This window comes from Ornithorhynchus anatinus, chromosome 5, assembly GCF_004115215.2.
Source record: "Ornithorhynchus anatinus isolate Pmale09 chromosome 5, mOrnAna1.pri.v4, whole genome shotgun sequence".
NCBI lineage: Eukaryota > Metazoa > Chordata > Mammalia > Monotremata > Ornithorhynchidae > Ornithorhynchus > Ornithorhynchus anatinus.
The window spans coordinates 76,016,309-76,037,211 of NC_041732.1; the positions used below are offsets into that span (position 1 = coordinate 76,016,309).

Here is a 20,903-nt window from a genome sequence, read left to right on the forward strand (position 1 = left end):
GTACATTCTTGTTAAGGGATAAATTCCAGCTCCCTAGAAAGTCAAAGAATACATTTAAAGCCTTTTGCCCAATGCCTATCCTATTGGATTTTGATAAGGCGGCTATTGAGTTTTAATAACGTCTTCCATCCATTTTTCAGCTGCCCCTTAACATGCTGCTTGACGAGTCCCTAAAGCCTTTTCACGGACGCCTTTTTATTATTAGTCTCTCAGCTTGCTCTCCGGGGAGATGGGGTGGACAGGACAGATAGATAACTCTATAGATTATCTCCCACAGCTGTTTTCTCTCCAGTAGCCCCCCGGCCACTCCCACTGAGTAAACGGAGCGTGCCCGGCCAGCCTGCTGGAGAAGGCGGCCCTCCCCATGCCGCGGCTCCCCTTCCCCGCCCCGCTCCCTGCCCCGCCAACGACAAGGCCGCCCTCCCGTCCCCGCGGCCGACACAGCGGACCATCCCTCACCGTGAATCCCAGACATTCCCACAGAGCTCCGGCCAGGGCCGGAGCCGACCACAGCTCCGACCGCGGTGTGGGGCACCCCCACACGTGTCCGGCCGTGGAAGTAGGAGGCCCGTTCCCCACATCACCAGTCATCTGCCTGGCCGGAGCAGGAGCTCTGGAACTCAATCAGAGGGCCGTGGAGGTCAAGGCGGGGTTTTCAGTTGCAGGGGGTGCGGAGGGCTGGGATTCCGAGAACTAGAGCAAAGCCTCGTGGGCTTCCCCGCAGAAAGGGGGAGAATGAATTCGGTGATGATTGATGGCCGGGAGCTGGTCTCCTGAAGGACTGCACAAATAATCATGGCCTCCCTCCTGCCGGCGCCCTCGGCTGGGCCTGGCTCTGCTTTCCTGTGCGTGTGTGTGTGTGTGTGTGTGTGTGCGTGTGCATATGTGTGGAGGTGTCTATGTGAACGTGTGTGTATACGTGTGTGAGTGTGTGTGGACATGAGTGTATACATGTGTGCGTACATGTGTATGGGGAGGGAGCTGGGAATGGGGATTGCAATTGGAGGGGGCAGGACCATTCAGGCAGAGGAATGAGATGGTGGGTGCGGAGAGGCTGGGAGGGATTCAGGCCAGGGTGAGCAGTAATAACTGCAGGAACGCTTTTCCTAATGCCCAAGCTGTGAAGTCGTGTCGGAGGGGGCAGCCCCTCTGGAATCTGGCGCCTTGTTCTGTAGCCATGCCCCACTAGGGCCCCCAGGAAGGGTGGGAGCGGCGCCTATCTGTCCGCTTTTCCCCTAGTTTTCTACTATGCATGACACCAGTTCCTCACAGATGTCTCCTCGCCTCCCCTCCCTCAGGTCCACCTTCTCCAGAAGCAGCACCTTAAATTTCAAAACTGTAGTGCTCCAGGAGGAGGTGGAGGCATCAGTAAATAGACCCCACCCCAGACACCTGACCAGAGCCACCTTCAGGGAAACCCGAGGGTCTCTGCTTCTTGCAGGGGGCAGGGGCTGGGGCTCTGGATCATGGAACGTTTAGATCCCAGCCCGGGCGAGGAGAGCCAGCCTGTCTCCACCCCTCAATTCCCTGCTTGCTCTCTTCTTTGGCTGGACCTTTCCACGGTGTTGGCTTCGCCTCCCCTCTCAAAGCCAGAATGTCTTGGGTGGAGTGTCTGCTCAGGGCCAGCTTCAGACTGGGAAGGAGAGAGGCAATTGCCTCGGGGCACATCATAGGCCGGGGAGGCGGTTGTCAAAGACTCAGAGTGCCTTCTAAACAGAAATGGAGAAACAAGGACTTGGGAGAAGAATGCAGTGGCTCTGGGGAGAAAGGGGCAGGGGTCAGGACGCCTTGCCCAAAGAAACTCTCTAGGTCTATGGGAGGGGAGGGGGCTCAAACTGGCTTCCGTACAACGGCATCGGACCACTGCCCATCCGCACAGGAAAACACACTGTCATCTAACAGGGTAGGAGAGGGTGCAGAAAATTGCTCCCTCCCTGAGGGTTGAAATTCTGGCAGGCAGACCAGTATGGCGTGCTGAGATCCAGAAACGGCTCCCTGCCTCAGGGCTAAAGTTCTGGCAGGCAGACCAGTGTGGAGCACTGAGATCCAGAGAGGGACAGCTTTTTTAGAGAATCAACCTCATAAGGATTGTGAGACACAGCGATGAAAGCCACAAACAGCAACAGGCGCTGCAAAACAACAACCATGATGGTTCGAGGGCCGATTCTGTGTGTGAACACAGTGTGGTCAGGGCTGTGGGTCCCAAATTGGCCTTTTCGACCACATACATGCCTGTAGGCGAATCTCCCCATCAGTGGCCTCTTTTTGAACACATATTTGTCTGAATTTTACATACACACGTCCTGTTTGGGTTTTATTAAATGCACTAATGTGCACAGGGATGGGTAGAAGAAAACGCTTCCAACTGGGCAGTGTTCCACGGTCTCCATCCAACCATCTACCCTCCCACTGTACATATACCATGGGCTCTTGGCGTGGGTGTAGCCCCCGAGCCATTCTCGTAGGCCCGGGCCACCCACGGCCACCGTGTCCTTCCGCAGGTTACGTGTGGAAGGGTGCACCGGTCCCGGATAACCGCAAGGACAGTTGGGCTGCTCTGGGAGAAAGGTAGCTCCTGTTTGGGGAAGGGGAGCCTGTGGGCATCTGGGTTGAAACCCAGTGGCTGCTTTTGCAGGGAGCCTGGGAGCATCTGGGTTGAGGCCCAGTGGTTCCCTTTGCAGCACCCCTTCCCCTGCTCTCACTTTTCTGTCATTGGGCCAAACCCAACATCCAGTCACTAGTCCTCCTCCACCTTCCCCTGGAAAAGCCAGCAGATTTGTTCCTCTCTTTCTCTCTCATTCTGGTCCCAAATCAGTCCAGCGGTGGTATCTTCCCAACCCATTATATTGAGTCTTGGACGCTTTGCCTTACCGCCTTGACCCTCATGACCTCAAGGTTCAAAAACTACTGCTGTTCTTTGATACGTCCGTCACCCCATCCGCCGCATCTAGGAACACAGGTGGGCAATCTCACAAGAGGGCAGTCCCCCCTTTCCCAGAATCTCAACGGCCCAGCTCCGTGGCTGGGGCCAGACAAATCAGTAGCCACCAGAAATAGGAGAAAGAGAGAGGAGACAGGCCCTTTTCAGTGCTCAGCAAGCATGCTGTCCTTTCAAAGGATCAGTTTTAAGTCATGCATGTGCACACGCATACACACACACACACAGGGATCTGTTGTTCGCCTCGTTCCCCCTGCTCAGACCATGAGCCTCTTAAGAAAACGTGGGGTTCTTGGTATGGTAGAGAGAGAAAGCAGTGCTCGCTTATGTCCTCCTGCAATTAAAGACATTTCAAGAAACAAATGGCGGAACGGTCCAGGGGTAAAGCCGGCTTCCTTCCATTGTGATAAGCAGGTTATGATAATAAGGATCTCTTATTCTGCCACCTCGTTACCCATGTCTGCCTAGACAAAAGGGGCTCACGGAGGCCCAGACCCCAGCCCGTGAGTTATGGAGGTGTCCAGGGTAAAAAGTTCAGCCCCACTGCCAGAGGTCCCCTGCCAAGGTCATCGGATGGTCAGAGAGCACCTCCCAGAGGGGAGCCGCGCTCTCCCCACAAAAAGATCGATCCATTTGATTCGACCCGGTGAGAGCGTCCCGGGATCGGGGCCTGACCGGTCGAGACATCTGCGCCCACCCGGCCTGCCGACGAGGATACGGTTTCCCGACGTTCGGTGGGTCCGCGCAAGTGTTTCCACTTTCACGGCAAGAAAACGATATTTAAGACGGTTTGCGCGACGAAAGCCCTTCCTAACTCAGTCGATGCGACCAGCCTCTCGAAACCCACATGTTGGGGCGTGAGAGCACGCTAAATCTCTGAGGAAATGGCACTTGGGAGGAATTAGATTATGCAAAACCAATTCATTATTTCAAACGAGGCCACAGAGTGCCCCTTAATGGGGGTCTGGAGATGACATAATTAAATGTGACTGGCTGTGTTTGGTCTTAGGTGTGTTTTTACACTAAAGAGATGGGAGGAGAGAGGTTATTTTCATTTTAGTGGGGAAGCCAAAATAATAGGCTACTGAAAAACACAAAACAAAAGACATCTGCGGAAGACCTACCTCCTACTTAATTACTAAAACTCACATTTGGCTGATAAAAACTCCACTGTATTTTGGTGGAAATGACACGTGATAGGAATTAGAGTCTGTAAAACTAATTATTTTGCATGGAATTTGACTCCATTCTTTAACACCTCCCAGAGGATAAAAAGAGAAAAGAGGAAAAGATAAGCTGGTTAGGGGCTAAATGCCTCTTCCACACACAACTGTCCAGAACTCCTCTGGCACCGAAACAGTGGGACTGGAGGGTCACTTTCACCTGCCTAGTTTACAGGGTGGACAAAAGGCGAGAACAGATACATTACTCTAATGGAAAGCATCGGTGTTCACTCTGTCCAAGGGTGGTCATGATTTTCCAGGCCAGATCCATCTATCCACACCCTCATGGAATGAAAGATGCACCTGTTGCCCAGAATCTTTAACATCATCTAAACCTTGGCTCCCCAGAGTGAGGCCATCACGAGGGATTTCATTGGTAGTGAAAATACACAAAATGGAAAGCCCCTACCTTTTTTATACAGCCCTCTTGCGATGTCACCTCCGAATCAGTCAGTATTTGCTGCAAAACAAATTTCAGACAGGATATTAGTTTACACGTCAAAAGCTCAGAACCAAACAAGCCTGCTAAGCATTTTAAATGCCCAGCAGATCAAAATGGTCTCTAAAGGTAAAGTGGGGCTCATATACCGCCAGGTTCCGCTCCAGAGGAGGGCCAGGCCATTTCAGTGATGGGCAAATCCAATTTATGTGGCTAATTTCTCTGCTTCCATAGCTTATAAAGTGAACTGAGATCATTCGGGTAGGAGGGGGCAACAGACCAGTGCCTCCGCCCAGTCCCCCAACAACTCACCTAGCAACTGGAACACTCTGCTACCATAAGAACAAAAACCCTGAATTGGAATCCATCTTTAATGCACAGAATGAGAAAGATGCCCTTTTCAGGGGTTTTTTTTTCCTTCACCTAAAAAATCCACACCTCTTTCTAAAAAAGCAGCAGATAAAGAGCTTAGGTCAATTGCGACTGACCAGGTAAATGCAGCTGAAACACAGAATTCCATTCACTTGGCGAATTTGTCTTTGCTCAGCTGTAATAACAATAAATCATATGTTAAATGGGAAGAATTCTAACCAATTTGGTATTTTTTAATGTTTCTCTTAATACATCCCAAAATTGTGGTTTGGAAAGTGGCTGAAAGCAAACAGAAGAGAAAGGTGAAGACCGGAGCAGTCAAAACGGGAACATTTCGGGAGAGAGAACAGCATGCGCTCAAGAAGGTTAAATGATTCATAATAAACTCTCATGGACAGCTGCCAGGGAGTGACCGTGGAGAAAGCATGAGCGCATGGGGCTTGAGGTAGGACCCCAAGGCCCGGGACCTTTGAGGCTGCATTTTCTAATGCTTGTCTTAGAACCTCGTCTGAACCACTTGCAGGCTGCCGGAGCGTCTGGAGGCTTCTCATCGTCAATATCATCAACATCATCAATGGAATTTACTGAGTGCTTACCCGCGGGGGGGGGGGGTCGAGTACAGTAGAGTTGGTAGACAGGTTCCCCGACCATGACAAGCTACGCGACTCTAAAGCGCAGATCCATCCATCCATTCCTTCAATCCCATTTATTGAGCACTTACCGCGTGCACAGAACTGTACTAAGCGTTTGGAAAGTACAATACAGTAATAAAGCAGCAATCCCTGCCCACAGTGAGCTCACAGTCTAGAGGGCTTGGTTGACTGGTTGAAGGGACAGTCCTCCCCGAGACCGCAGAGCGGGAGCTGACCTCCCGGTCTGTGAGGAAAGCAAACTGGCTCCAGAAATGGGAATCCTGATGAGGCTAAGGGGGAACTGGAAGAGTCAAGCCCACAGTGAGGGAAGCACCAGAAAAATGAGATGCCGGGCACCAGGGGGTGATGAGCACTATGATAATGTTAACAGTAATGGTGTGCTGTATTATTATTGTACTCGTTAAGCGCTTACTGTGTTCCAAGCACCGTTCTCAGCATTGCGGTAGATAGGTTATCAGGTTGTCCCACGTGGGACTCACACTCTTAATCCCCATTTTACAGATGAGGTAACTGAGGCACAGAGAAGTTAAGTGACTTGCCCAAGATACGTGGGGGAGCCAGGATTAGAAACCATATTGTTCTTACTAGAGCCATGCTCTATCTACTAAGCCACGCTGCTTCTCTCATTGTCCGCCATTTCTTGGCTGTGTGACCTTGAGCAAGTCACTTAACTTCTCTGTGCCTCAGTTACCTCATCTGTAAAATGGGGATTAAGACCGAGAGCCCCACATGGGACAGGGATTTTGTCCAACTATGATTAGGTTGTATGTACCTCAGTGCCTAGTACGGTGCCTGATACATAGTAAGCACTTAACAGTTACCGTTAAAAAAAACAACTGCTCACATAGCTCGTAATCTCATTTGTCCTCCTAGTACCTAGTACCAGACCATTAGTCCAGTTTTCCAGAAGAGCATACTGAGGCTCAGAGATTCATACATGACTTCTCTATGTCCGCACAGCAGGTCAGTGTGTAGGACTAACCTAAATCTCCTGAATCCCAGCTCCCAACGGTTCCCGAGACCAGAACCAAAGTGGCTTAGTGGAAAGAATAATCCATCGATCAGTTTTATTTACTGATGCTTACCGCGTGCAGAGCACAAGAGCACGGGCCTGGGAGTCAGAGCATCTGTGCTCGAATCTCGACTATGCTACTGGCCTGCTATGTGATCTTGATCCAGTCATTTCACTTCTCTACCCTTTAGTTTCCTCATATTCAAATGGGGGTTTAAGAGCTATTCTTTCTCCTACTGTTTTTTTAATATTTGTTAAGCACTTAACAAATACCACTTAAAAAGTGCTTACTATGTGCCAGGCACTGTACTAAGCATTGGGTTAGATAAAAGAAAGTCCCTGTCCCATCTGGGTCTCAGAGTCTTAACCTCGATTTTCAGATGAGGAAACTGAGGCACACAGAAGTTAAGTGACTTGCTCAAGGTCACACAGCCAACAAGTGGCGGAGTTGGGATCTTTCCATTACGCCACACTGCTTCTGATGCTTAGGTTGTCAGCTCAACCTTATTATCTTTTATCTACTCCAGTGCTTCGCACAAAGTCATTACTTAACAGATAACATAATTATTAAATTTGGGCTCTGTGTTTGAACCAGAGACAGGGGAGCGAGAGGTGGGTGACGGGAGGAAGTGCTGAATTCATTATCACACAGACCCCCAGCAGGGACCCAGTTGCTATTGGTGACCCGCACCGTGAGACAAACAGGCTTCTTTCCAGATGTGTGCTGAGTTTTGCCATTTGTAAAGTGCTTTGGCAATGAACAAGGTAGATGTGTAAAAAAAACAATGGTTCTCTAACTACTGAGCTCCTTGCCTTCCCTCCCGGACCTCCTCCTGACTTCCCTGTCACTGTGGACGGTACGACCATCCTTCCCGTCTCTCAGGCCCGCAACCTCGGTGTCATCCTTGACTCAGTTCTCTCATTCACCCCACACATCAAATCCGTCCCCAACACCTGCCGGTCTCACCTTTACAATATCGCCAAGATCCGCCCTTTCCTCTCCATCGAAACGGCTATCGTACCGGTACAAGCTCTCATAATATCCCGGCTGGATTACTGTGTCGGTCTTCTCTCTGATCTCCCTTCTTTCTGTCTCTCCCCGCTCCAGTCTATTCTTCATTCTGCCGCCCGGATCATCTTCCTGCAGAAACGCTCTGGGCATGTCACTCCCCTCCTTAAAAACCTCCAGTGGTTGCCTATCAACCTCCGCACGAAACAAAAACTTCTCATTCTGGGCTTCAAGGCCCTCCATCACCTTGTCCCCTCCTACCTCACCTCCTTTCTCTCTTTCTACTGCCCACCCCGCACGCTCCGTTCCTCTGCCGCTCACCTCCTCACCGTCCTTTGTTCATGCCTATCCCACCGTCGACCTCCGGCCCACATCCTACCGCTGTCCCGGAACGCCCTCCCTCCTCACCTCCGCCAAACTAACTCTCTTCCCCTCTTCAAAGCCCTACTGAGAGCTCACCTCCTCCAAGAGGCCTTCCCAGACTGAGCTTCCATTTTCCCTCTGCTCCTTCTGCTTCCTCTCTGCTCCCCCTCCGCCCTCTGCTCCTTCCCCCTTCACCTCCCCTCATCTAAGCCCCCTTTCCCTCTGCTCTTCTCCCTCTCCCTTCCCCTCTACTCAGCACTGTGCTCATTTGTATATAATTTTATCACCCTATTTATTTTGTTAATGAGATGTACATCCCCTTGATTCCGTTTATCGTGATTATGTTGTCTTGTTTTTGTCCGTCTGTCTCCCCCGATTAGACCGTAAGCCCGTCATTGGGCAGGGATTGTCTCTATCTGTTGCTGAATTGTACATTCCAAGCACTGAGTACAGTGCTCTTCACATAGTACAAGCTCAATAAATACTATTGAATGAATGAATGAATAACTGCTAAAGATAGGCACCTAACATATGACCATTCCCAAAAGTGACGTGGTCCCCAGAATTCCCTGGTTAAGGGATGTTAACTTGGCATCCCACCCCTGCCTCATGGGATCCCATAGGATTGAGGGACCCCTTCGGTCAGCGGTATCTATCGAGGATTGCTGAGTGCAAAGCAATATATCAGGTGCCTGGAAGACTATGGGGAAGCAAGACAAACGTTCCCTGCCCTCGGGGAGTTCACCCTTTAACGGGGCATTCAGACAGGCAAGAGGTTTCTACAAAGAGACAAAGCCAGAGGCACGAGAGGGCAGGAAGGAAGACAAACATGTTAAGATTCTGTTCTGCGCTCCCGCCATGGACACAGATGTTTCAGACTGTGGCCAGAATTCCCAGCGTTTGTTCTCTTCTGCCCCACGATCCGTTGTTTTTAGTTCAGAGCAAGACAACGTGTCAACGGCCACCTCGCCGGAGAGCTCAGATCTGGTTGTGGCTCACATACCTCCAAGTGCAGCTGGACTTTGCTGGGGTTTGATTTCCCAGGCTTCCGCCCCCTCCCCACCCGTCTCAAAAAGGTTCCCGACGCGGTCACTGCGCAGAGAAGTGCAGGGGACTCAGAGAAGACAGGTACCCTGACCGTAGCCAAACCCGGCGAGCCATACGCCAGGCGAATCTTTTTGGAAAACAGTTTACGAGCTGGCATTCTCCAGCTGCAGCTCACCCGCCTTTGATTACATTACTGGGGAGGATCGGATGAGCTTATATAAATAGTCCCATTCCCCACTGATTTTATGAGCCCGGATAAACTGCCATTGACAAAAATACCCAGAAACGGTCAACTGTGCTTGAAGCATTCCGAACCCATTTGAAAGGTAAAGAGAGGAGGTTCCCTGCCACAATGACAGCAGGAGCTGGAGCTCTGGGTGCTCCATCAATTAATCAAGGAGTGGAATTTACCGAGTGCTTTCCAGGAGCAGAGTGTTGTATTAAGTGCTTGGGAGAATGCAAGGTTTGCTTTGGGACCAACATTCCACATAGCGGCTCTCCCTGAATTTTGTTTCTGGGGCCCCTCAGCTCAAAGAGTCAAGCAAAATTATTTCCAGGACTCAGTGGCCATTGGTAATAATAACAATAATAATAATAATAACAACAACAATAATGCCATTTGTTAAGCACTTACTATGTGTCAGGCACTGTATTAAGCAACAAGTCAGACGCAAGATGACTGGGTTGGACACAGTCCCTGTCTCACAAGGGGCTCATGGTCTTAGCCCCCATTTTACAGATGAGGAAACTGAGGGCCAGGAAATGTATTTATTTATTCATTCAATCCTATTTATTGAACACTTACTCTGTGTGGAACACGGTACTAAGCATTTGGGAGAGTATGATACAACACTAAATAGACACATTCCCTGCTCTCCATGAGTTAAATGACTTGTCCAAGGTCACACAGCAGTCAAGTGGCGGAGCTGGGATTAGAACCCAGGACCTCTGACTATCAGGCCCATGCTCTTTCCACTAAGCCATGCTGCTTTTAATAAGCCCAGGTGTCTTCGGCAGTGCCACTTGGTGATCCCCGAACCCCTCAACCTCAGATGGGGATGCTGCAGATAATGCCGAGGCCGCGTCCACACCGACAGCAATATCTGAAACAGAGAATCTGGTTGGGACGACAGCTCCAGGGAGGGGTTGTGGTATTAGGTTTTACTGGGCACCTCCTGTGTGCACTGAACTGTACTGAGCGCCTACTGCGGGCAGGGCACTGGACAGAAGGAATCTTCCACTGAAATGATGGACAAGCCGCGGCCCAGTCACAGAGGCTTTGGGACCGAGAACTCGTGTGAAAGCATTGATTTCTGCACTGGTGGCTGGCGCGGCCCCTCTCACACTCTCTCGTCCCTACCAAGCGGGTTCTCACTGGGGCATGGAGGGCATGAGCTAGCAGGTGGGGAGGGGTACGGCACGTGGCAAAGTGCACACAAGCTTTTTACACGCAGGATCTATTTATCCGTTTGGGAATGAAGAGACAACAGGACAATGCCAAAGCTGGGCTGTGGCAGCTGTCTGGGTGGTCGCCGTGGCCTCTATCACCCGCTTTCGCCAGTTATTTTTCAGGATTCCTGCTGGGCCCATCCACCTTTCAAGATGCCCAAAGTGGTCCTTCGGTCCGACACCTCCTTCACCGATGGCACTGCCCAAGCAGGACAGGAACCCAGCTCTCCGGATTCCCGGAGGCGTGCTCTTTTCACTGCCCTGTCAGCAAAACTGAGCACTGTACTAAGCACCTATTGAACGGTGAGCACTGTACTGCTTCTCCAGCAGTACACTTCTCCCACTGGCGCTGACTGATGGTCCACCGTCGTGTTAGAAGCAGGATGGAGCAAACATCAAACGTATGCCACGGCCTCAGGCCCGTCTCCCCGGTGTTAACCATCCTGGGAGTCTCTGGCAGGTCAGTATCAGGACCAAGGGAAAGCATTCCGGCTTCCCCCCACATTCCCAGAATCTCCTGCTTCAGCAATTCTTAAATTATGAAGAAACAACAGGATAATGAGACAACGCGCAACTCCCTCCCCTGATTCAAAAGGATCAGCAAATGATCCTTTACCACCTGATGATCTCGTATCTATCCCAGCACTAGTACAGTGCTTGGCACAGAGTAAGCATTTAACGAATACCGGAATCGCTATTCTTCTTCTTCCCCTTCAGATTAGTCACAGCACAGTCCTCCCCATCTTCAAAGCCTTTCTGAAACTGCACCTCCTCCGAGAAACTTTCCCCAGTGAACACTCGCTACCCTAAGTGATGTGAACCTGACAACCACTCCCATCACTTTTGTCTTGAAGCCCAGACTCAGCACTCTTGTCAATGTGCACATAGAAATGCATGAGATAAGCAGCTTGGCGTAGTGGAAAGAGCACAGGTCTGGGAGTCAGAGGACCTGGGTTCTCATCCTGACTCCACCACTCGTCTGCTGTAATAATAATAATAATGTTGGTATTTGTTAAGCGCTTACTATGTGCAGAGCACTGTTCTAAGCGCTGGGGTAGACACAAGGGAATGAGGTGGTCCCACGTGGGGCTCACAGTCTTCATCCCCATTTTGCAGATGAGGGAACTGAGGCCCAGAGAAGGGAAGTGACTTGCCCACAGTCACACAGCTGCCAAGTGGCAGAGCGGGGATTTGAACCCATGACCTCTGACTCCAAAGCCCGGGCTCTTTCCACAGAGCCACGCTGCTGTGTGACCTTGGGCACGTCACTTCACCTCTCTGTGCTTCAGTTACCTCCGCTGTAAAATGGGGATTAAACCCTTCTCCTTCTGACTTCGACTGTGAGCCCTATGTGGGCCAGAGACCGTGTCCAGCCTGATTATGCTTGTATCTACTCCAATACTTAAAACAGTGTTTGACACCTAATAGGCACTTAACAAATACCATCAAAAAATTGTTTCAGTTATCTCATGTGACATACTTGCAGTGCAACTGGTCACGTATTTCTTATTCTTCCTACTCTACACTGTAAATCATTAAGGGCAGTGGACGTTCTGCTAATTCTTACTGTGCGCTTTACTTTGCACGTAGTAAGCGCTCAATAAATACCTTTGACTGATTGATCGATCCTCCCATCCTCCTTTTGGGTAGGGACCGCTGCTTTTTACCCGGGCTGACCTCCCTCAAATGCTCAGGACAGTAGTCTGTTCCCGAGGAACGCTCAGTCAATAGGTTTGCTCGACTGCCTGACTGATTGATGGTTGGTTCTGGGAATTCTTTCTCCAAAGACAGCTAAATCTGTGAAGCAATGACCAAACTTGGATCAACTTGGGACCCGAATCCTCCAACGAAAGGACTGATGCCTGAGAGTGAGCTCGTTGTAGGCAGGGAATGTGTCTATTGTTGTAGTGTATTCTCCCAAGTGCTCAGTACAGTGCTTTGCACACTGTGAGCGCTCAGTAAATATGATTGAATGAATGGTTGACTGAAGGTCAATTCAGGTAGTCTGGTCCCACCTCTGGGAAGGCCCTAGTTCAGTTTAGCCTGTAGTCTTCCTACCCAATTCAGGCAGCCCTCTAGCCTTCCCCTGGATGGGAAGTAACGCCCGTACCCACGGCCAAAAGAAAAAAAAAGAAGAATTTAACAAGTCAAACCTTTAATAACGTGCTCAAAATGCCCCTTCCTGCTGAATCTGGATCTTGAGGCCATCTGAGACTGGGAGCCTCATGTGGGACAGGGGCCAATCTGATTATCTTACATCTACCTTAGTGCTTAGCCAAGGGTAAGCACTTCATAAATACCATAATTAATCCAGCCTTGCTTAGGCTCAGCATGAAATAACCCCGGGTGCCCATCACTGACCTCAGGCAAAAGTGAACATGCATGTACGTGTGCACACATGCACACATGCACTCACACACCAACAACCCTCACGCACGTGCTCTCCCCGCCACTGACTCCCGGGCTCAGCTGTAAGCCATGGCAGAGCTCCTTATTTTCTGAAATTCCACTTTATTTTGTTAGCTTAACCCCTTGGCATGAGACCTAGCCGGCTTGCTGATTGCTGGCAGTGGCCTTCGAGCTCCGAAACGCCGTCTCTCGGCTCCGTCAGAAGCATCGCCCGGGTTTGGATTCAGCGGTCTGCCCTAATAAACAGTTTGGCCCTCCAACATTAACTTCTCTCTCAGGTGTCAATGGGAGCCAGGGAGAGAGGGTCATAATGTCTTTTGGACATGGCAAACAGATCCTCTCTGTCCCCGTCAACATCCACAAAGAGAAGGGAACACAGACTGCTTAGAGGCTGGAGTCTCTGGAGGGCTGGAGCTCTTCCACTCCTCAAGGTCATCTGAAGATGAAAGAAACTCTTGTTTCTCATCTTCATTGACTCTGAGAATCGCAAATGCCATCAAACACCTCTGGGATGGCCAGTCGCATGGTTTTATCCCAGGCGGCCTGGTTTTCAGCTGGCCCGTTCCCTATCCGATTTCGATAGGGTCCGGGCACTTTTTTGTCCCTTTTTTCTATTTTTAGTGGTGGGCCACCCTCCGGCGAGGTTTTCGTCACCGAGTTCTACGGCCCGGACTTCACACTGACCTGCTCCAGAGACTCTGGAGCAAGGTGGGTGGATGGGGGAATTCTCCTGCAAAATCACACCCGTGTCATCATTACGTTACACTGTGTGCCTCTGTGGCTCCTTTCCCGGTATCTGGGAAGGCTGATAATCTCAATCGTCTCACCGTACCTTGACCTCGTCTCTCTCATCACTGAACCCTCACTTACATCCTGTCTCTGGCTTGTAACTTCCTCCCTCCTCCGATTACTCTCCCCCATTTCAAAGCCTTATTGAAGGCACATCTCTTCCAGGAGGCCTTCCCTGACTAAGCCCTCCTTTCCTCTTCTCCCACTCCCTTCTGCATCTCCCTGACTTGCTCCCTTTATTCATCCCCCCTCCCAGACCCACGGCACACATGTACATCTCTGTAATTTATTCATTTATATTAACATCTCTCTCCCCGTCTATACTGTAAGCTCGCTGTGGGCAAAGAGTGTCTCTATTGTTATATTTTATTCTCCCAAGCATTCATTATAGTGCTCTGCACATAGTAAGTGGTCAATAAATAGGATTGAATGGAATCAATGAAGGACCCCTAAAAACTCCTGAAGGCCTCTGCTCCAAATTGAACAGCTTGGGTGGTTGGACAAAGATGGCTTAGACACCAGCTGCTGCTTTCTCCCTCAACCTTGGGAGACAAGAACCCTGGTTCCATCGAAAAGGCCAACATCTTGGTTTTTGGCTACCCCAATTTTGCCCCTTTAAATTCAGAGATTTGGCAAGGCAGAACCCCGATTTCTCACTGGCCTGGCTCTGAATCAGGGAGACCACAGGTAGGTCTTGTAGAAGGAGTGTTGCCTAGGGGATAGAGCACGGGTTCTAATCCCGACTCCACTATATGTCTGCTATGTGATCTTGGGCAAGTCACTTCACTTCTCTGGGCCTCAGTTCCTTCATCTATAAAATGGGGATTAAGACTGTGAGTCCCATGTGGGACAAAGACTGTGTTCAATCCAATTTGCTTGGAACCACCCCAGCACTTGGTAAAGTGCCTGGCACGTAGTAAGCACTTAACAAATATCACAATTATTATTATTCTTTTCGTTATTATTCTGGGCCCGGACATGCACATCATGTCAAATATATGCTTTCCGGAACACAGTAAGGCCATCAGAGGTAGAAGACAATCTGAGTCTGAAGACTAAAGTGAGACCTTGGGCGGGACCCCCATCTCCCCTCATGTGCTCGAGTCCCCTCCCAAACCCCTGTGGGACCAGCCGGCCTTGGGACCTGCTGGCGGGAGCCGAGGCAGTGGAGGCTCGGTGTTGAGAAGGAAAATACCAGACCCAGACGTGTCCACTATTGCATCTGGACTAGACAGGCTAACTGGAAACCAGAATGACTATGTTAAAACAGCATGCATGGTCACCCTACTCTTAAGTGCCTTTCACCAATCACCTTGTCCTCATCCAGGTGGCTCTCTGGAAATCGAGAGTTCTGAGGCTAACCCTAAAGGTGACGTCTACATGAGGCTCACCGGATGAAGGGCTGGAAAAAATTTTCCAACATCCCCCAGCCTCTTTTCAGTGTTAATATCACTGAATCCGTCAGCCAGTTATTATTATTCAGGTTATTTCGGTCTCATATTCCATGGCTGTGCCGGGCCTGGTCATGCTGAAGAGTTGGAGGCCATGTAGACCGGACCATGTTCTGTGAGTCTGCTTCCAGCCACATTCATTCATTCATTTAATAGTATTTACTGAGTGCTTACTATGTGCAGAGCACTGTACTAAGTGCCTGGAATGTATAATTCGGCAACAGGTAGAGACAATCCCTGCCCAGGGACGGGCTCACAGTCTAAACGGGGAAAACAGACAGCAAAGCAAAACAGCCACATAATAATTGTGGTATTCGTTCAGCGCTTACTTTGTTCCTGGCACTGTACTCAGTGCTGGGGTGGATACAAGCAGGTCGGGTTGGACATAGTCCCTGTCTCGTATTGGGTTCACAGTCTCAATTCCCATTTTACAGATTAGACAGATTAAGTAACTGAAACACAGAGAAGTGAAATGGCTCGCCCAAGGTCACACAGCAGACAAATGGCAGAGCTGGGATTAGAATTCATGATCTTCTGACTCCCAGGCCTGTGCTCCAACCACTAAGCCATGCTGCTTCTCCGGTGGGCCACATCCCACCAGAATGGCCCAGCAGTCAATTTGGGATGAGAGTGGAGCACCAGGCCCTCTCCCTCACTCTTCTAAATGTTGGGGTAGATACAAGTTAATCAGGCCACATACAGTCCCTATCCCACAGGGAACTCACAGTATACGAGGGAGAACAGGTACTATATCCTCCTTTTGCAGTTGAGGAAACTGAATCACAGAGAAATAAAATGACTTGCTCAAAGTCAAACAGCAGGCAATCGGAGGTTCCAGAATTGGAACCCAGGTCCTCCTTCTCCTAGGCCTGCTTTTCATCCTCCAAGTCATGCTGCTTCCAAGTAAACCTAGAAGTGGTACTTACTGTGCTTCTGACTAGGTTCAGGGCACTGTTCTAAGCACTTGGGACAGTACCACGCAAGCGAGACACATTTTCCCTGCCCACAAGGAGCTTACCCCGTAACAGCACACTCATTTCTGCTGGGGAAGGGTAAACAAATTCCCCTCCACGTCTGCCTCTCCCCCGCAAGGCTTCCAAAGCTCTGGGGGTCTTCCCTGTTCCCCCCGCCCACAGCAGGAGTTACAAACTGTCTGGTCTTGGAGGATGGCTTTATAATGAGTCTGAGATGTGTTTCATTGTTAGTATTAACATTAAACACGAAAAGCCATTACTCATGATCCTGGCATATGCGATTGCTACCACAGGACAGGATCTGTCGGTGTTGACATAAGCTCTCCGAGCTGACAGTGACATAAAGGTCTCAACCAGGAGTGGGCTGCTATTATTTATTTATTATAGAAGTTTTAAACAATCTGTCCAGCCATTTGCGGGCTACAGAAATGAAGTCGAAAGAAGTGCTTTGGATGCTGTTTTTCGCTTTTATAATTAAACAGACAATTCTCTGTGCTTTCATGTGAAATGTAGCAAATGTATGAAGTCTCTATTTTCCCTTAAGAAAAATATTTACCCAGCCAAGTCCGCAGAGAAAAGCAGGCTCTGCTCTTCTAGTACCTTTCTCCAAAATGCTTGGAACGCATCCCACTGATTTATATCCACTTCATAAGAAGCTCTTACTACTCCACTCTCCCTGTTCTCTCTCTCTCTCTCTCTCTCTCTCTCTCTCTCTCTCTCTCAGAACACACATGGGCTTTCATCATTTGACAGTTTAGACTAATGATCGAAATTCCGCTTTACCCTCTATGTGACCGGATGATTCTAAACCTGTCGCCCACTGGAGCTCTGACTCAAGGAACATCCCCCTCCCCCCCACTCTCAACGATTATTTCCCTCAATTGTACCCATGGAAAGAGGGTTTGGTATCACAGGGCCTATTTATTCCATACACACTTGTTTCCCTTCCTATTTAGACTGTGAGATCCAGACCTCATTAACTTGTATCTATCCCAGTGCTTAGAAACAGTGCTTGACACACAGTAAGTGCTTAACAAATACCATAATAATTAATAATTAATGTGCACAGAGAAACCTCCATCAGGAAAAAGTTGGGTTTGTCGGGGGGCGGGCCTGGAGTTCTCTGGATGATTTGCTACCCGGGGACCTGGAAGGAGCGACTGAGTGGCTTGGGGCCGGCTGGCTTGCGGGTAGGACCTCCCCGGCAACCTCCGGCCCCTGCCCAGATGGGTGCTGTGCTAGGCTTGGCCTTATCTCCCTGTGGGAGACGAGCAAACAGAGCAGAACCTCTTCAAGCCCGCTGGACCAAGGGGGCCGCCACACTCTGGTTTTCGAGTGGATGATCTCTCCTCGGCTGAGAGAGCCCCTCAGTGGCCTCTCTGGGTCCCAGTGGACCACTGCGATGAGCCACCTCCCCGGGGCAGCTCTTTTTCCCTATGTTCCTGAACTTCGGGGTGCAGGAGGAAGGAGACTGTGGGGCCTGGCCAGGGGGAGAGGAGCCAGGAACTCATCAGAAGAGAACCCAGGGCTGGTGATGAAAATCCCACCTGACGGAATGCCGGGGTTCTACCCTGGAGACCCCTTCTTGGGAGAGAGACCCCACTGAACAACTCTGCTGGGCAACTGTCATCATCCTCATCATCATAAGGATGATGGTATTTATTCAGTTTCTTTCAGCTGCTATCCATCGGGCTGAACACTAAGGTAAATACAGGATAATCAGATTAGACAGACTCTGTCCCATCTGGGACTCGCAGTCTAAGAGTGAAGGTGAGTAGGCAGTTGATTCCCATTTTACAGATGAGAAAACAAAGGCACAGAGAGGTTAAGTGACTTGCCCAAGGTCACCCGGCAGGCCGGTGTCAGGGCTGGGACTTGAGCCTGGATCTCCTGATTTCCACTGTCATTCTCCTTCCACTAGGCCACATGGCTTCCCTGTTCTCCAGAAAAACATGGAGGGTGGGAAGGGAGTCTTCCTAGACGGCAATCGCCCCACCCACTTATGGCGTTTTACAATCGATTTTGATCTGAAAAATAGGTGCCTGATGAAAACGCGTGGGACAGACAGTAGCTCCTTATCAATGACTCAGCTAAGTGTCAGCTTTCGTTTTTACGGGGGAATTACAAAGCGAGGGGAACCAGAGCTTTTCAACCCTGCTGCCTGAGGGTCTTCAACTGAGATGAAGAGAAAATGGTGGCAAGGCACCCCAGACGAGACCTGCTCCTTTCCTGGGGCTGCGGGCGGGTGGAGGAAAAGCAGGGATCTGCGGGAGTGGCGCCATGGGCCGGGAAGAGTCCGGAATAATCCCGAGACACTGTCCACTCCCGCCCGAATTTACGTCTACTGATAGGCCTGTCTGGTCAGGTTTAGGATAAGAATGTTTTGGGCGTTGGAGGCAAGGAAAGGTCGACTTTGCTCTTTGCCAAATCCAGGGGTGAAAGCAAAATATTTCTTTTAGGGATCCTGGCTGTTGGGCTGAAAATGAGCAAAACTCGAGCCATTTTTGCAGATCTGGGGTTCCAGGTCAGGTCAGAAAACAGCTAGCCAGATTAGACATTAATAATAATAATGATGTTGGTATTTGTTAAGCGCTCACTATGTGCAGAGCACTGTTCTAAGCGCTGGGGTAGACACAGGGGAATGATGTTGTCGCACGTGAGGCTCACAGTCTTCATCCCCATTTGACAGATGAGGTAACTGAGGCCCAGAGAAGTGAAGTGACTCGCCCACAGTCACACAGCTGACAAGTGGCCGAGCGGGGATTCGAACCCATGACCTCTGACTCCCAAGCCCGGGCTCTTTCCACTGAGCCACGCTATTAGGTCAGCAGATCCAATCCGTCAGCTCTCTCCGTCTTACTTATCTGCTCTTTTCTGTCCCTCTCCTCAGCTCACATTCTTCACTCCTCCAGAACTCACTTTCTCACCCGATCTGGTCCGTGAATCTCCCTACCCTGACCCCTCATTGACGCCCTTCTCCCTGCCTGCAGCAACTTCCCTCTTCCAATCCGCTGCACCACACCTCTCCCTACCTTCAAATACCCCTTGAGATCCCACCTTCTCTAGGAGATCATCCCCGCCTAAGTTCTGCCTCCCCGGGGCACGTCCACCCAACCAGCAGACTTAGGTAGATTCTCCTACCCTCCACCTTGTGCATATATTCAGATTACATTAATTAACATTTTTACTTTTCGATTTATCCTTTCAAACTCCTGCTCTCAGCTGCTGAAATGTTTTTCCTCCTTCTCTTCCAACTCTGCGATAACATGGTACTTTTTAAGCACTTACTCCGGGCTGACCATTCATTCATTCATTCATCCATCATTCATTCAATCGTATTTATTGTGCGCTTACTGCGTGCAGAGCACTGTACTAAGCACTTAGAATGTACAATTTGGCAATAGAGACAATCCCCGCCCAGCAATGGGCTCACAATCTAAAAGGGGGAGACAGCAAAACAAACCAAGTAGTCAGGCATCAATACCATCAAAATAGATAAAGAGAATCATAGATATACACATCATTAATAAAATAGAGTCATAAATGATATATACAAATATACACAAGTTCTGTGGGGAGGGGAAGGGGTGGAGCAGAGGGAGCGAGTAGGGGAAGCAGCGTGGCTCAGTGGAAAGAGCTCGGGCTTGGGAGTCAGAGGTCATGGGTTCTAATCCCGGCTCCGCCGCTTGTCAGCTGTGTGACTTTGGGCAAGTCACTTAACTTCTCTGTGTCTGTTACCTCATCTGTAGAATGGGGATTAAAACTGTGAGCCCCACGTGGGACAACCTGATCACCCTGTATCCCCCCCCAGCGCTTAGAACAGTGCTTTGCACATAGTAAGCTCTTAACAAATGCCATCATTATTATTATTATTATTAGGAGGAGGAGGAATGGAGAGGGGAGAGGGGCAGTGGGAAAGGGAGGGTTCAGTCTGGGAAGGCCTCCTGTAGGAGATGAGCTGTCAGTAGGGCTTTGAAGAGGGGAGGAGAGTTAGTTTGGCGGATGTGAGGAGGGAGGGCCTTCCAGGTCAGTGGTAGGACGTGGGCCGGGGGTCGAGGGCGGGACGGGCGAGAATGAGGCACAGTGAGGAGGTGAGCGGCGGAGGAGCGGAGTGTCCGGGGTGGGCTGGAGAAGGAGAGGGGGGAGGTGAGGTAGGAGAGGGCAAGGTGATGGAGAGCTTTGAAGCCAAGAGTGAGGAGTTTTTGCTTCATGAGAAGGCACTGTGCTTTGTGTCAGGGAAGATGCCAGCTAACACATAGGGCTGTCACCCATGGGGGTCTCAGTCTAAGTTGGGGGAGGGAGAGCAGGCAGCTGATGAAAAAACTGAGGCACAGGAGAGTCAAGTGACTTTTTTTTTCCAATACAAGCAAATCAGGTTGGATACAGTCCATATAATAATGACGACAATAACTATGGTGTATTTGTTAAGCACTTGCTATGTGCCAGGCACCGTACTAAGGCCTGGGGTGGACACAAGCAAATTAGGTTGGACACAGTCCCTCTCCCTCATGGCGCTCACTGTCTCAATCCCCATTTTACAGATGAGGAAACCGAGGCCCAGAGAAATGAAGTGACTTGCCCAAGGTCACACAGAAGACAAGTGGCAGAGCTGGGATTAGAACCCACAACCCTCTGACTCCCAGGCCCATACTCTATCCCCTGATCATGCTGCTCCCACCTGGGACTCACGGTTTTCATCCCCACTTTGCATGTGAGGTGACTGAGGCACGGAGAAGTTCAGTGACTTGTCCGAGGTCGCACAGCAGACAATTGGC

General features: G+C 50.1%; 1 protein-coding gene across 1 annotated transcript in view; it reads right to left on the reverse strand.

The window, feature by feature from the left end:
- PRDM16 (PR/SET domain 16) overlaps positions 1–20,903 on the reverse strand; it is a 627,415-nt gene that overhangs the window by 280,002 nt on the left and 326,510 nt on the right. Inside the window, 1 exon segment of the mRNA XM_029065169.2 lies at positions 4,571–4,621. Within this exon segment, the coding sequence (XP_028921002.1) occupies positions 4,571–4,621 (51 nt within the window).